This window comes from Schistocerca nitens, chromosome 10 (genome assembly GCF_023898315.1).
Source record: "Schistocerca nitens isolate TAMUIC-IGC-003100 chromosome 10, iqSchNite1.1, whole genome shotgun sequence".
NCBI lineage: Eukaryota > Metazoa > Arthropoda > Insecta > Orthoptera > Acrididae > Schistocerca > Schistocerca nitens.
The window spans coordinates 10,666,397-10,683,692 of NC_064623.1; the positions used below are offsets into that span (position 1 = coordinate 10,666,397).

General features: G+C 43.3%; 1 protein-coding gene across 1 annotated transcript in view; it reads left to right on the forward strand.

Annotated features, from left to right (window-relative positions):
• LOC126209796 (transmembrane protein 151B-like) overlaps window positions 1-17,296 on the forward strand; it is a 225,237-nt gene that overhangs the window by 157,451 nt on the left and 50,490 nt on the right. Inside the window, exon 3 of the mRNA XM_049938934.1 lies at window positions 986-1,157. Coding sequence (XP_049794891.1) covers window positions 986-1,157 — 172 coding nt within the window. The remainder of the gene's footprint in view (window positions 1-985; window positions 1,158-17,296) is intronic.

The window sequence follows — 17,296 nt, forward strand, 5'->3', positions numbered from 1 at the left end:
TCACACGAGCGTTTTCATCATTGCAACTTTGGGACGTTATTGTCAATGAGTTCTCCCAATAACTAAAAACTATCAGTTTCATGAACGTACTCCCTTAACGGGGGTAGGACGTCAAAAGGGACGACTTGGAGCTGAAGAGACACAACAGGAATTTTTAATTTGCACAGTCTATACTTTTAAAAATAAATGCATAAAACTTTGTCAGATTGACCAGAAAGGATTCAGGATTTACACTTACAGAAGTGGAAGTTCAAAAATATAAGAAAATAATTTATTTTTTTACATTTGTATTTCAACTTTTTTCCACTTAACATTGGCTGCATTTGTTGCTATATGTACACTTTTCTTCACAAGTAAAGGAGATTCTTCGATTAATTTTGCACAGCATACAAACCATACTTAGAGCTGTGTGAAACTCTAGACATTTCCAAACCTATTAAAAAGTGTGGTAAAAATTGAGACAATTCACTATAAAATTTGAGTTTTTTCTAAACATGAAAATTAAAATGTAACAGATCATTCATTCTTTCATAAATTACATAGATTCTAGAGTTTCATCAACCTGTAACTATGGTTTGTATACTGTGCAAAATTCACCGAAAAATCTCTTACTTTTGATGAAAAGTGTACCTATAACAACAAATGTAGCCAACAGTAAGTGCAAAAATCATGAAATTTCACATGCAAAAACAATTATTATTTCGAACTTCCACTGCTATGAGTGTGAATCCTGAATCCTTTCTGGTCATCCTCACAAAGTTTAATGAATTTATTTGTAAATGTATTGACGGTGAAAATTAATATGTCCTGTGGTACATCTCCTGCTTCGAGTCGGCCCGTTTGACGCCCTACCGCTTTAAGTCGGATATCGCCAGTAAAAACTGACGCCTGATGTGTAGACAGCCCGCTCAGCTGCGGCGCCTGTCGTGCTGCAGCCGCGGCCGGAGCGGCAGTGTGCGCTCTAGTAAGATGCGACGCCTGCTAGGCAGGCAGGCCGCTCACCTCCGCCGCCGTTTGTGTTGCAGCAGCGGCCGGAGCAGCAGGGCGTGCTGTGCGCGCTGCAGCGCGACGCGTCGTGGAAGTGCCTGGCGCTGACGCTGCTCATCTGCGGCTGCCTGGGCGCCGTCACGTGGTGCCGCCTCGCCGAGGTCACCAAGGTCAGCTCGCAGGCCGCGCGCAGGCCCGCTCCCGCGCCCGCGCCAGCGCCCGCGCTGCAGCGCGCCAGCGGCGGCGGCGCCAGCGGCGGTGGCGGTGGCGCCAGCAGTGGCAGTGGCGGTGGCGCCAGCGGGCACGTGCGCGCCCCGCTCCGCCCCGCCTCCGGCCAGGCCGCGCTCTGCTCGCCAGTCTGCCCGCCCGTACGTATCTGGCCACACCACGACACCCGCCGCCTCCTCCACCGCCCACCATTCTCTGTCTCTCTCTGTCTCTGTCTCTCTGCACCACCTCCGTACCTCTCCAAAAAGGCACCCCCTCCCCCATTCTCTCTCTCTATCGCGCTTAATCTCTGTCTCTGCCGCTTCTACAAAGTAACCCGCAACCAGCTGACACTTCTCAACACATAGTCCTACTCCAAACATTTGTCATACTAAACAGTGAGACGAACTATATGCTAGGCAGAAGCAACAGATGTTTTCCAAATGGGTAGTATGTCTAATCATCATCAGGATATCCAGAAGTCACACACTTGTGATACATCAATTATATGTTTCTCAAGTGGGTAGCATTGAGGTGACAAAAGTCATGGAATAACGATATACACGTATGCAGATGGCAGCGAGGCGTACGACGAACATATCCATTCGGAAAGTGAGACGAAATTTGGTGTTAATGGGCTATGGCAGTAGACTACTACCACGACATCGCCTGCAATGCCTCTCATGGGCCCGTGTCGATGTCGGTTTATCCTAGGCCACTGGAAAACTGTGGCCTGATCACACGGGTCACGATTTCAATTGGCAAGAGCTGATGGCAGGGATCGAGTGTGGCGCAGACTCCAAGTTGTCAACAAGGCAACGTGTAAGCTCGCGATGGCTCCATAATGGTGTAGGCTGCGTTTACATGAAGTGGACTGGGTTCTCTGGTCAAACTGAACCGCCAGGCCATTTGCAGCCATCCAGAAACCTCACGTTCCCAAACAACGATGGAATTTTCATGGACGACAGTGTCCCTCGTCAGCAGGCCACGGTCGTTTGCGATTGGTTTGAAGAACATTCTGGACAATTTGAGCAAATGACTCGACCACTCAGATCGCCTGACATGAACCTCATCGAATATATGTGGGAATACTCGTGAGGCGAGTTCACGCACAAAATCCTGTGCCGGCAAAGTTTTGCAGTTACAGACGTCTGTGTAGGCAGCATGACGGAATATTTCTGCAGGGGCCTACCAGCGACATCTTGTGTCCACGCCACGCCGAGCTGCAGCACTACGCCGAACACTGGGAGGTCCGATGCGATGTTAGGAGGTGTCCCATGACTTTTGTCACATCTGTGTGTGATGGAATATGATGTAAAGAAGTACAATACAGAATACAAATATTTTGCCAAATAAACCTATTTTTTCAAGTCATTAGCATTAAACACAAGATTGAGAAGGAGATCAATATCCCTCCAGCAACTGTCAATACAGATAGTGTCATTTTAGTAGATATTCTACTATGGATATAGGGCACAGCATTTTGATGGAGGAACACGTGTTTTTCGAAAGGACTGTATGTCAGAAAGAGAGCTAAATATGTGGTATACAGGTTGCTGATATTTTGTACAGGAAGCAAATGAAGAGTGGAAATGAATATGTTCGAACAGTAATTTTTTGCACAAAACGCGTTTTCAGTGCTACTGTGTCCTCTGTTGCATTCCCTAGACTTAATCCAGATGTCAAACCACACGTTAGTTGATGGCGCATGGTCGTTTTACCAAGTGGTGTTTCCCTTTGGAGTCCCAAAATATGAATGATATGGGAAATGGTTTTTGTTGAATAATTACCACTGTAAATCTGAATGTGTTTACCACAAATAAAATGTAGTGACTCAAGCTTAATGACACGTGGAACAATAATTTCCTTACTGGCATTTTCTTCTATGAACTTGGAACATTCTTAGTAAAGCAGTTATTTTCCAATTTCTCTCATTATTTTTTGCGATGACGTGGCGAGCAGCATAATTCTTTGGTATCAATATATCTTCTCAATTTCCTTGATTAAAATCAGTTATGTGCAAAGTGAGATAGATTGCTTTTCCATTGTCTTGGCAAACGTGGTATTTGGCACTTAAAAAGTTTTCCATTTCCACTGTTCAAATGTTTTAATATCAGTAATATTATTTGCAAGAGTTTGGAAGGAGAACAATGTATCTTCAGCAACTAGTATTGGAAACACCGTCCTTATGGCAGACATTATACGTTGGAAGGAGGGTTACATGAAAAGGCAGCATACAGGGAACTGATGTTTTGTAGAGGGAAAATATGCTTTTCGAATCATTAGTACTGTTTACAAGGCATGGAGAGGAGGATTATATTCCCCTACAGCAATTTTGAACACAAACTCTTGGTAAACATTGTGCCATGGAACATAGGGCACAGAGTTTTTGTAGAACAATTTTTTGTTTATAAGTGGGTTTATGTTGGACGGGTGGTAGGAAGGAGATAATTGCTCCCCATCAACCATGAGCAGAGCCATTGCCATTTTGACAGACATGATGCCATAGACTCTAGTAGAATATAGGGGATCATCGTCAGTGTTCTGCCAAAAGGCAGTTTTTCACATGGTAGTTCTCCAGGCTGTCCGATCGTCTGCCATCCTCTTCAGGGATAAATATGGTTTTCAACTTTGTGAATAAGTTGGAATTGGAGATGAGGAGTAAGATTTCCTCCTCCGTCAACTGTCAACAGTGCCAAAGCAACTTTCACAAACATCGTACTATGGTATGGGCAATCAGTTTTTGCAGAGCAAGCATATTTATTGACTCAGGCAGACACATTGTCCTACAGTATTTTACACACTGACTGACAAAAAGTTATACTCACTTTTAGGTTGAAGTTGTAAGATAATTTTGTTGATCATCCATTGATAGGTAACTGTGCTTTGTGAAGTGTCAAGTATGACATTGCATTCAGTGTATTTAAAGAACGATGTCGTGGGACAACTAAAGGGGCAGTCAGTTTCTGTCAAGAGACCATCAGTTGACAGTACGTGACAGATGCTGCAACTGGAAATAGTTACGTTTCTGACTCCAAGAACGCGAACCTTCCTTTACCTCGATGTAATGATAATTAATGACTTGAAGACTGTCACTTGACTGACTGATTCTCTGTGAATAAACACAAATTACAGTTCTGTGCACATCTAACCGTGTGTGTCAAGGTGTAATACCGGTAATGTTCAACAGCATCATCTTACAGTCTTTCATCTGAAAATTGTTAATCAGACGTTTTTATAGGTTTTGGTAAATTGGAAGTGATGGCGGTGTCAGCTGTCCTGAATGTATATAGTTCTGTATCAGTACCTGGGGTTTTGAGAGCTGTAGAGCAGTACATACTTTCAGAAAAAACAAATATTGTTTCATGAGTGTAGTATTGGAAGGGTAGTCTCTCTTCGCAAGGCTCAAGTGCTCATTCTGCAAATTCAGTAAACATGATCACTGACTCTGCACTGATAGATGTCAACAATGAAAGTAAATGTTTTTCGAATGGATAATGCATTTGTAGGGGAGGAGGTGCTGGCGACATCCACTGTGTCACGACTACTGAAATGGCTATTTATTCAGCACTCTGATGGCAGCTGGTGAATGGAGACAAGTAATGTTCTTCTCATTTTCTTTCAATTTACTATCCGTTTCCAAAACATCTGCATTCCCTTACTTTCATTGTCAATTTTGTATCATTATACAAAAAAATTATTCCTGCACTTTACACTAAAAAATCAGCTGTTGGAATTTTATAACAAAGTCTAGGCGAGACAGTAACCATACCAAGTTTGCAGTCCTCCTATTGCGCTCTCTCTCTCTCTCTCTCTCTCTCTCTCGTCAGCTCATTGACCACGTGAACACATGTGGAGCTTTCTTGGTGTATGACTGAAACCTCCAACTGGTCCTGGGTTCCAACAAACATCAACAGAATTCCAGCAGAGTTTCTATAAACGTTCATATTCAATATCCTACAAATTAATCAAAGCACCAAGTTACCCTATCTGTGACTGACGCTATGATAGCGTTGTTTTTCAGCAAGCTTGTGCCTGTCACCTTGCTGGGATACACTCATCCTAATTCCATGCATTCACTCATAACGCTGTCACCCCATATGATAACCGATTTACTTTCCTTTGGAAGTTTGCATTGATTTCGCTGCAGTACAGAAGTTTAGCTAAGGTGTTCGAGAAACAAACAATAATCTCGTACTCACAACCTTCCGAAGCTTACATTTCCGGCAGTCTAGTGGACCCTTATCATATCTTGCCTATGAATGAATGACTGGTTTTTGAAAGGAGCAGAATTCCAACAGTGAACTTATATTTCATTACCATTCTTTTTCTATTATGGGATGTCAACATTTGAGTAGTTTATGGTACGTCTAACAGTTCATCCTTCTCTTAACAACTATTCTCAGGAGGATACCCTTTAAGGAATATCTGCACATTGTCGGGGATCCTGTTCTTTCTTTATATCACACACATTTTGATACGTATTTAACATAGCTGAATGGAGACAAACGTACGTAGGTGCCAAGGAACTTGCCGACTGATATGCACCAAAGTGCCGTCAAAGTTTGTGGTGACATCCAAGTATAAAAATATCTCGATGTTCTAGGTGTGAAAAGTCTGCGTTAGGACTTAAGCTTTCGAGAAAAGGTTCACTATTTTCATGAGGAGCTGAGTGACTTTTGGAGCCAATGTTTGTTTCTTGGATAGCAGTTTGGCTTACTAATGGCGGCATAACACCATCTAACGTGAAACGAGATCATCTTTCGTGATGCCCAGAGGAAGTTTTGTTGTTCCTTTTGCGCCATAATTCTGATCTTGAAATGTGGGAGAGGTGGAAGAAAAGTAGGGGGCTTCGCTTACTTCACTGGACATTTGTGACATGTAAACCCCACCCACGGTATTTTACTCCCCCAATGGTAAACTAGGACACTGCTAACTAAGAAAGAAACTTTGGTCCCAAATGTCAGTCAGGTCCGCATGAAGACAGTGAATGTTTCTGAAATCTTGATTTTTAAATGTGACAGTTCTATAACTGCAGCTTTGTTCTATCCAGGTAAACAGGTGGAAACGACATCGTTTCCTACATCTACTATGAAAATCTGACAGTTCTTGCTAATAACACTACATTCTTATTTATAAACACGCCACACTTATTGCTTGAAATTTAAAAAAAATAATGTTATAATTATGCTTGAAATGGCAGCATTCTACGTGTGTTTACTCTTTAACCTTGGAAGATAGCAGATTTATGAGTTTTTTAAAATAATTCGACATAATCATTGTGAAAACAATGGTTTCTACTTTTTACCCTCCCTCAGACACATTTGTGAAGAGTTGTATGATCACCAGCCATCAGTTTCTTTTTATACCACTGTAAAACTTTCATTTATCATGCATACTTTTTCAGAATTAGAATAGTATCCTTCGATTCTGTGCCGAATATTTGCAAACTCATATTTTTCTTCCACAGTTGGTTGGTTTGTACACTTTACTGTGTAGATTAATCCGTACAGTGGCTATTTTTGGAGGGTTTCTTGCGTGGAACTAAGAGAGGTTTAAAGAGCTGCATCATGTAGCCACCGAAGGTTAGTGTGATTTGCATTTGTTTATTGGTATCTGTGACACGAAGTCATGATCGACCGAAAATAATTGTCCATAAATAAATACCATTTAAAGTAGACTTTGGCAGTCTCCTGGTGCTGTTCTTTGAAAACATCGAAGCTGTGAAGTACATGTTTAGAAAACACGAAGAATGCTTTAACTTAAAAATTTTTCCTGTAACCAAAAATTACATCCCAACTTACACTATTATTTAGAAAGCGTGGGCTTAAATTAGTGACCTTTAAACTTCCAAGAACACCATGTTCAATTTTGTTTCCATTTGCTCTCGACCCTCGGGCTGCCCAAGTGGTATCATTACCGAATCATCACGAGATGGTCCGTTTAAAAAGAAACGCGGGCAGCCAGATATCAGGAAACTGTACTGGAAACCAAACTAACGCCTGCAGACACCCATCTACGAGTATACTGAATGGGTACAATCAAACAGTGCTGCAGTGTGCGGTGCATACATTGCACGACTCTGAAGCATCGAAGGTACGTTCATAAATCGGTACACCTGTCGAGTATGCTGAAAGAATAGTAGTTCCTCCTTTTCGCCACCGTGGGAGAATAAGGCGCTGTTAGCAGTCAGAATGTGAAATGTTTCCTGTTTTGATGTTAGTATACTGTTTGTCGCTTAGTGATGCATGTTGATTTCTTTTGTGAAATGACTGTTTGTATAAAGGGTTAAGAACGTTGAAGTTTTCCATTCGAAACGCAAAGTCTGTTGAGAAGAAAGAACGCGCACAGCTGGTAAAGCTGTGTTATCAGAACGGCAGCAATAGCAGCACCGCACTGCGGTATTGTGGCTGACAGAAACAGATACGAAGAGACTGCATGTCAATAAATAGGCTGATAACTGTGATCAAGAAATCTGAAGAAACAGCTGAATTGGTTTGGTACAGCAGGCAGGAAGAGGCTGCACGATCCCATGACATTTGTTGAAGTTGCTGTAGCTGCTAGGCGACTGTGTAGCACATGCCTCAAATGCTGCAGCCAGAGCTCAAGCTGTGTCACAGGAATTGTCTCTCCACTCGTCAACAGTTCAGAAGATTTTGCCGGGAATTTTACAATGGTATCCCTACAAGACTCAGAATATGCACAAAATCAAGCTCCAAGATATGTTACAACGCCGTTACTTTCCTCTTCGTTTTTTGGGACGCGTAGAAGTGGATGACACGTGTCCGGGGATTGTTGTCAGGATGGACGCGGCACATGTTGCTCTGCATAGTGCCATGAATGCACAGAACTGTTGTGCAGGAACATCGACTGCACTCGTTTGATGAGACTGTGCGGTGTAGTTTCACAAGCTTCTTCATCCTCGGTCTGATTTTCTTCGAGGAGATGACACCTCGCGAGCCTGTTAAATGTACAGCGACATCTGCGCTTGATATGGCCGTCCTTGTGCAGCACATGAAGCCAGATCTGCATCGACATTAGTGTTTTCACTCAAGATGGAAGGACACTACACGTCGCCTGCCAGCTGAAAGATTTGCTTCGAGGAATGATCTTTAGGCAATTTCAATGTGTGTGGCCTTCCAGATCTACTCACCTAAATCCGTGTGACTTCTGGTTGTGGGAATATCTGAAAGATCTTGTCTATCAGTGTTGTAACCACTCTCTTCGTGATTTGAAGGATAGCGTACTCGTTTATCGCCCCGATTATCACAGACATGCAGGGAGCAAAGGTTACTCATGCCATGTTACAGATGCAGCATGTTTTATGACTCGCGGGACTGTATTCAACATGTGCTGTAACTTGTGACCGCATCTCAATAAACGTGCCAGAAGCATCGTTATCGTGTGTTTCATCGTTCCTCCGCATTTCCTGAACTCTCACCACATTCTGACTGCTTACAGCGCCATATTTTCACCTCGTGGCAGAAAGTGGAACTATCATTTTTTTTTCAACATACTCCACGAACGCACTGATTAATGAACATATCTACGATGTTTCAACATCCTGTGATGTATACAGCCCACACTGCAGCACTATCCGCCCCCGGTAGATGAGTGGTCACCGCGACAGAATGTCAATCCAAACGGCCCGGGTTCGATTTCCGGCTGGATCGGAGATTTTCTGGAGATTTTCTCCGCTCAGGGACTGGGTGTTGTGTTGTCCTAATCATCATCATTTCATCTCCATCGACGAGCAAGTCGCCGAAGTGGCATCAAATCGAAAGACTTGCACCAGGCGAACGGTGTACACGACGGGGGGCCCTAGTCACACGACTGCAGCACTCGGAACGCTGTTAGTTTAATTGCAGCCAACTGGTGCTACACAGCAGTCTGTTACCTGAAGAGGCCCAGAAAGCACTCTGACGGCCGGAACTCAAGGCTACTTTTGACTATGCACAAGTTCCTAGCTGTCATTTTGATTTAATATATTAGACATGCATCATCTGGCAGAAAAAAGAAATACAAGAAAGAAAAAAAAAAACTGGAAGAAGAGACTTATTAATAGTTATGAAAATGTATTTTGTAAAGTACTCTGTTGAGACATGGGTTTGTGCATTTGAGAGGTATTGTGGGTATTCAGTTAAACCTGTGTAAATTTCGAGCACTTTAAATGTGTTTGAGTGATATCCTTTACAAACATCATGCTACATGTCAAAATGTTGACGCATGTGTCCTACTTTATATCACCATTCCTTAAAGTAAGGCTTTTTTATTACTACGTATATTTCAGACTTCTCTGAAGTGGGCCTCAAATGACCTCTGTGTTTGGCCTGTGCACAATTTGGGACGGGCGCCACGTTTCATCATATACACACGCGACATTCTGTGAACTACTTTTCTCTAATGATCTACTCTTTCCCAATGCCTTATTTCATGACAATGTTGACTGGCACGACAGAAGACTACCGTTTTATTTTTCCCTTCCTTCTTATAGCCGAGCGGTTCTAGGCGCTAAAGTCTAGAACCGCGCGACCGCTACGGTTGCAGGTTCGAATCCTGCCTCGGGCATGGGTGTGTGTGATGTCCTTAGGTTATTTAGGTTTAAATAGTTCTAGGGGACTGATGTCCTCAGGAGTTAATTCCCATAGTGCTCAGAGCTATTTGAACCATTTGAACCTTCTTATAAAAGGTGCGTCTGAAAAATTCGGTGAATGTTCCCATATTTTAAAAACTGTACTGGTTAGGATAACACGCCCACTCATACGGACTGAGACACATGTCAGACAGCCCTCCCCCTCTTGGCCCTCCCCTCCCCCCAGTCCTGAAAGTGGCCTAAGTAAAGCAGTGGTGCACGCTGTGACCAAGCTGACTGGGTCACTGTGGGGCCTCAATGACTGCAAAATGGAGCAACGTGTTGACAGGAGGTTTTGCTTCAGATTAGGGACAAAGGCGACGGAGCCCATATAATACTAGTGTAACTGTATGGTGTTGAAGCAGTGGGTAAAGAGCGTGTGTGAAAGTGGTTTAGATGGACTGGAACGTAAACGAAGGTGCCGAGCATCGACTGTCACCACGCACCATGCCAAACAACACTGAACGAGTGTGACAGGTACTTGCGGATGATTGCCGGCCGACTTTGAGAATGAGAACAGGAGGTGGAGGTAAGGAAAGGCGGTGTCAGCACTACTGTTACAAAATCTTAAAAGATTGACGACCTGTGCCGTGTTTGTACTACACAAACTGACGGAAGCAAACTTGGATGGAAACGTCTGGAGATTTCGTTGACGTGTCTGACCAGAATCCGGTCAATGAGATGAGACCTGGCGGCGCTACCGGTACGATCAGGAGACAAACCGGCAGTCGATGACGAGGTCTTCATCGTCATCTCCGCCTGCCACCTACTAAACACAGTCGGCTGACCAAATCCCAGATTAAGTGCACTTACTATGTAGCTACATACGTAATTTGATGTTGACAGCTATATCAGAATATTTTACGATCTGAAGATGGCAGTAGACGGAACTGGTAATAGTGAAGTATAAAAGCGCCTCACAAGGGCTGAGTGCGCCCCACTTGCCGACAGCGCTCACCAGACCCGAACGGTGACCCATCCAAGTGCTAGCCAAGCCCGTGAGCGCTCAACTTCGGTGATCTGACGTGAACCGGTGTTACCATTGCGACAAGGCCGTTGGCAGGATCGGCCAACTCCAATACTAATTAACTCGGAAACGGCGCCTTGTATCCATTTTTTCTTAAAAATTATTTCTCAGGACCACACACTCTGTAACACCTTCTCAAGCTTTTCAGACTATTTTTGTCCAACCTGACGCATGGGATTTTATGCATTGCTGCGTTATTCCGTACCGAAAAGTTACGCCATGCCACCAAAACATTTACAAGTATCCACAGGTATTCTTTTCAAGGGCGAAAGACTAATCATTTCGTTTGCCACAGTCAAAGAATACAGTCTCTCAGCATTGGTTTACACTGACTTCTCAAAGCCTGCAAGTGGATTTCATTTTCATATTCTCTGAAGTGTGGTAACCATATCTTGGTTCTCATTGGACGAAGTAATGCTTCCCGTTATTTTGTTTCCATTACTGCACAGTTGCAGGTGTGACGCTAAGAAGAACACAGTCTACAAAATGACACAAGCAATAACGTAATCGTAGGTGGTTGGCCACTTTACTGAACCTTATAGTTGAAGGCTTGGAACAAGTGTGATCAGCGCAGTATTTATCTGGCGTGGCACGAAACGGCATAGCTAAGAGTAATGTGGCGCATTTTCTCTGATGTTTCAGCAGATATTTGCAATTTCTGTTTTGCATTGGGTAATTGGAATCAGCGCAAACAAATACCCCTCATCAAACCTTTCATGCGACGTTCACTATCTACAGAAAGCGTCGGTTTCTTCCACATTACTGACAATATAATTTTTATAGCGGAATTCTATGTGCGCATTAGCTACAGCGCTCCCAAATTCGTCTAGTGCCGTATTCGTTGTATCGATATGCATTGAGAGGGACGGTAAACCACGGAGTACAGCCACTACTTGGTCAGCGACAGCACCACCCTGGCCCGTGCTGACTGCTTCTGCCAGATGGCAGCGCTGCTCAGTCGCTGCTGCAGTACTAATTATTCTCCGTGGTTTACTGCTCCTGGTAACAAACATCGATAAAACGTGTATCTCACTAGACTAATTTGGGATCGCTCTATCTAATGGGCAAGTAGAATTCTGCTTTAAAAATTTTTTCGTTTATAAAGTTAAACAAACGGACGCTTGGCACAGACAATGGGCGTCTGGCCTGAACCCAGCCACGCATCGTAATATCTGACGAAACACCAGAGAAAATGTGCCTGATGGACGACTCATAGGATTGGTTGGTTGGTTGATTGATTTGGGGGGACGGCACCATACAGCGAGGTCATCGGTCTCATCGGATTAGCGAAGGATGGGGAAGGAAGTAGGTCGTACCCTTTCAAAGGAACCATCCCGGCATTTTCGTGAAGCGATGTAGGGAAATCACGGAAAAAGTAAATCAGGACAACAGGACGCGGGTTTGAACCGTCGTCCTTCCGAATGAAAGACCAGTGTGCTAACCACTGCACCGTCTCGCTTGATCGACTCTTTAGAAGAGACAGCCTTGTATGCACACCGAGCAAAAAATTCATCATTGCCCTTAAACCCCCGCCGCCCCACCAAACGCTACGCTAATACCGTCTAACCCCACATCAATTCAGCGAGTAACGTGTCCGTCAGTTTCTTCTGGAGTACCACAACGTGTGAACACACTCTTTGCTTAGATCTCGTACGGCCGTCAGAAACTGCAGGAATATTGCTAAATTTCACCTGCTGTTCCAGATGCTTCCAGAGATTTTCTAGGGGACTGAGATCGCGTGAATTAGCCGGGCAATCGACATGCGAATTTTTATGGCCCTGAGAATACCTAGGAAGATGGGCGTGTCCACAGAATACTCGTCATAAATTTGTGGAACGAAGACTGACTCCATAATGTTGCAATAAACAGCCTGGTTCGTTTTCACGGTAGCCTGAACGAGCACACCCGAGTCGTGGTGCGGAGACCCCGCCACTGAGCCACTCCTGGCTAGAGCTACACCCTCTGAAGACTGCGCGGTAAACGCCTGATTGTGTCGCTGTTGCAAGGAGCGCCTCGAGTCATTTGATAGGGGACAGAAAGTGGCCACCCGCCGGACCACACTACACTACTCTACACTGCACTACACGCCAGCGGTCAGCATCTACGCGCTCCGTGCGTTGTCTGAGGAGACGCGCAGTTTTGTGTATCGCTCTTCCACGAGGTACCCGTCACCAAATGTCCACTGCACGGAGTTTGGCTTGGCACAGTTTCCGCTCGAAAAATCTTTGATACGGACCTGCATTCACAGAAATCATCTCTTCCTGGCGGTTTTGACAGTTCTTGACGCTCATCTCCGATCCCTGTCAGTTAGGATTCGAGTTCTGAAACTACCGTAGGCTATTATAAGTAAGCGTTGACTACAATAGTTTTCCTAGTAGCCTTGGTCAGTTAAGATTGTGACCACGTCACCTGTACGCTGCGAGAGTTGCATTCCCTATTGGGCGTTACCTCATTTCGATCGCTTTGTTTATGCATGCGGTCGGTGTCTTACTTGATTCCCATAGAAACTGGAAGCGGTGAATCATCTAAAAACTATGTGCGTTTCAAAAAAGTAATGCTTTCTGTTTCGCAGTGTAGCTTAAATAGGGAGTACGTAAACACCCTACATTCGTGCCGTAAATTAGGGTGATGGTGTCTAATGTAAGTTAACATGTTGGATAAATAAATATGGAAGTTGGACAAGATACACTTGAAGAGGCAGACCAGCTTTGCTACCTTGACAGTACACTAGATGTACATTGAAGGGGTAAGTAATACAAGCAGCAAAAACTAGACAAGAAAAAAGGGTGTCCTGTACAACACTAACATCTACTAACATATAAGAAATGTAAACATTGAGACCACAAAAATTTTAATGAAGAAACGTATCGGTAACCTTGCTCTAATTTTTCTGTGAATTCCTTCATTTAATTTTGTATTTCCAGTTCGATTCAGAAACTCTTACTTATCCTGTACTATGTGTTACTGTCAAACAACAATAGACTCTTGACAACAAATTTCATCTGTGGATTAATGCAGTCTGAGACCGACTGATATCCTCGTAAATGAAGAAATATGTACGTCTCTGGATCCAACACATAACAGTAATTACTTTTTCTGCAATGAGAACACTTTCACCAAGTGAGAAGTTAACCCCTGTACATTACACTGTAGGACATCAGTGAATGGAAATATCCTAACTTTTTGAATTCAAAAACCGGTAAAAGAATCTACTATACTGCTTTTCCACGTTTACTTTTCAATAATATCGGCAGTCAACATTTTCCATCTTTTGCCCTATTTATTATTTCCTGTTCTTACAGTACGTTAATGAAATGGGGAGATATCAGCAGTAGAATACAAGATGAGGTGCGGTTATTTCTTTCTTCAAATTTCAAAGCTAGTCCACTTCAGAAAACAGTTTATGACTCGAACAAAACAATTACAATGTTGCATGTGAATGCTTCTCTGCTCTGCTGGACAACAATCTCAGTATTTTCAGCAATAAGCGCTAGTTCTGTCCCCTGGTTCAAATGTAGCAGATCATCATTGACATATACCACAAACAGTAATGGACCCATGATCGAAAACTGTGGAGCACCCATATGTCAGAGAAAGGGGGTGAAATCTGATACGTTCTCTGTAGTGAGCATTTAGAGAATATATTCAGTGCATTCCACCACTGACCTGAAAGCATATCCTCCTGCATATATCAAAGTGCGTGGAAACCTTACCTTTGTATAAAAGATAGTATTTCTTCTGATATCCAAAATACTGTGACACGCCAATTAAGTTTTAAGTAATCCTATTTGTGATGTTACCAGTACTTATATCTTGGCAGGTACGGCGAATTACTCTGTTTAAGGAGACAAATTTGCGTCTATTGGGAAAAACACTGTGTCCAAATGTTCAAATGTGTGTGAAATCTTATGGGACTTAACTGCTAAGGTCATCAGTCCCTAAGCTTACACGCTACTTAACCTAAATTGTCCTAAGGACAAACACACACCCCCATGCCCGAGGGAGGACTCGAAACTCCGCCGGGATCAGCCACACAGTCCATGACTGCAGAGCCTTTGACCGCTCGGCTAATCCCGCGCGGCCATTGTGTCCCATTGTTTTCTCAACACCTGTGTTACTCTTGTAGTGGTCATATGGTTTTGTCTGGTGGCTATCGAGCATAAAGGAATTTACTTTGTATCCATTTATTTCCAACATAGTATTCGCATCTACAAGACGATTGTGCTTTCTCGACGCATCTTATTTCCTTTAGACACGAATACGTACGCAAACAACGCCATATTGTACATTTTTGTTGCTATCGTATCGAAACTGAACCTTGTCGAACTTTAACGGTGGTAACACGTTGTGGCAGCTTTCAGCTGGACGGAAATAGAAACAATAGGACAGAGAAAGATTTTATCATTAAAAGTAAACAAGGACCTGTTCGAGATCCTGACGGCGTGCCGTCACAAGCAGTATGGGTGCAGAAGGAGGCGATACAGTCAACGCCGACCAGCTCGCTAAGGCCAGAGATAGCAGCTGGTGTCACATGTGCTCACTGCAAGGTGGTATTATGTAGCTACATTTGCTTTGAAAAAAATTTCGTACACTTTAACATTTTAGTAACTACATCTTATCACTGCTCATTCTGTTCTTTCAAAGCAGTCCATTCGTTCTTCTAATAAAATGGTTCCATAAATTTATTCCTTCTAGAGTCTAATAGGACGTAACGGTCAGAACTAAAATAGTGATACATCTCTAAACATTAACTTACAACTCTAAACATTAACTTACTATGCATTCCAGAAACAATTTCTCTATTTATGATCCAACTTTTTTAGTAATTGAGTGAACTAAAAAATCACTTCTGTCTCACTGCATGTTTATAACTACAGGTATTGGAAAATTAATTCTCCATCATCAGGCATTTCATCACAGACAATTTTAACGACATGGCACAGCAAGGGCTATTGGAGCCATTGGTGGGGTTATTGCAAGGCAGTGGTATACGGCATGTGCAGTACGCCTAGTGTGTGTGTGTGTGTGTGTGTGTGTGTGTGTGTGTGTGTGTGTGTGTGTGTGTTGCCAGACCCCTCTCCCTGCTACCATGGTCCATATAACTGGAGGCGGGAGACCCGTGCTATCAATTTTTTCTTCCAATTCTGTTTTACATGTCTTTTTCCGTGGGACCAAATTAAGCAGAAAATCTTCATGGCCGTCGAACGAGTCATTACATGAAATTAACATCAGAAAATTTAGGAACAGATAAAATAAAATTCACACTGATCCTAGGTAGACAAGCTGCCGAGTATATATTATCACAGGCAACAATTTAACACAAGAATTCGCTTATTTTTTTCCAGGAACTCCACGACAGAATAGAAGGTGTGAGCCATGAGGAAATCCTTCAGTTTGGACATTAAAATGCGAGGTTTACTGCTGAAACGTTTTTTTAAATTCCTGTGGTAGTTACACAAAATGGATTCAGTAGAATCCTGTGAAACATCTGCGCAAAAGTCAAGGAGGTGCGGTCCAAATGCAGACTGGATTACTGTCTATTATTAACTGAAACAATGTTGCTAATTCTTCGGAAGAAGCTCGCACTGTTAACTAGAAACGAGCTAAAGAAAATAAATCTCTTACATCTAGAGGCTAATATCGGAATTCCCAGAGTTCTGAATAGGATTCGACAAGAGGTTCCTGAACTCACACCAGATATTGCTCGAACTGCCCCCTATTTTGCGAATGGCAATAGGTACCCATGAATATAATGCCATTTGTCATTAGCGAAAGTAATTGACTTTCAAGTTCGGCTATCAAATATTTCGTATACTGTTCGAATGGTAAACATATCTGCATTCAGTTTTTGAACAAGATCCAGAATATGGTCTTGCCGTGACACTTCACCATCTAGCTGGACACCTAGGAATTTGGACTGTTCAGACTCAGTAATCATATGCTCATTCTGTGTAGTCAAAATACCGGTTTCAGTCGAATTGGGTGCTACAAACTGTAAAAATTTGCTGTGATTGAGCATCAATTTATTTTGTATATGCCATGAACATAGGTCTTAGACTGCAGTATTTGATACTGAGCCTACATTGCATTCAACATCCTTCACTACGAGGTTGTCCGCCCCGGTAGCTGAGTGGTCAGCGTGACGGCTTGGCGTCCTACGGGCCCGGGTTCGATTACCGCCTGGGTCGGGGACTTTCTCCGCCAGGGACTGGGTGTTGTGACGTCTTCATCACCATTTCATCCCCATCCGGCGCGCAGGTCGCCCAATATGGCGTCGAATGTAATAACACCTGCACCAAGGCGACCGGATCTGCCCCGCAAGGGGCCTCCCGGCAAATGACGCCAAACGCTCATTTTCATTTCACTACCAAGTTAGAGTCATCAGCAAATAGAATTGTTTTAGGAACACTTGTCATTTTGGAAGGCCTGTCATTTACACGCGG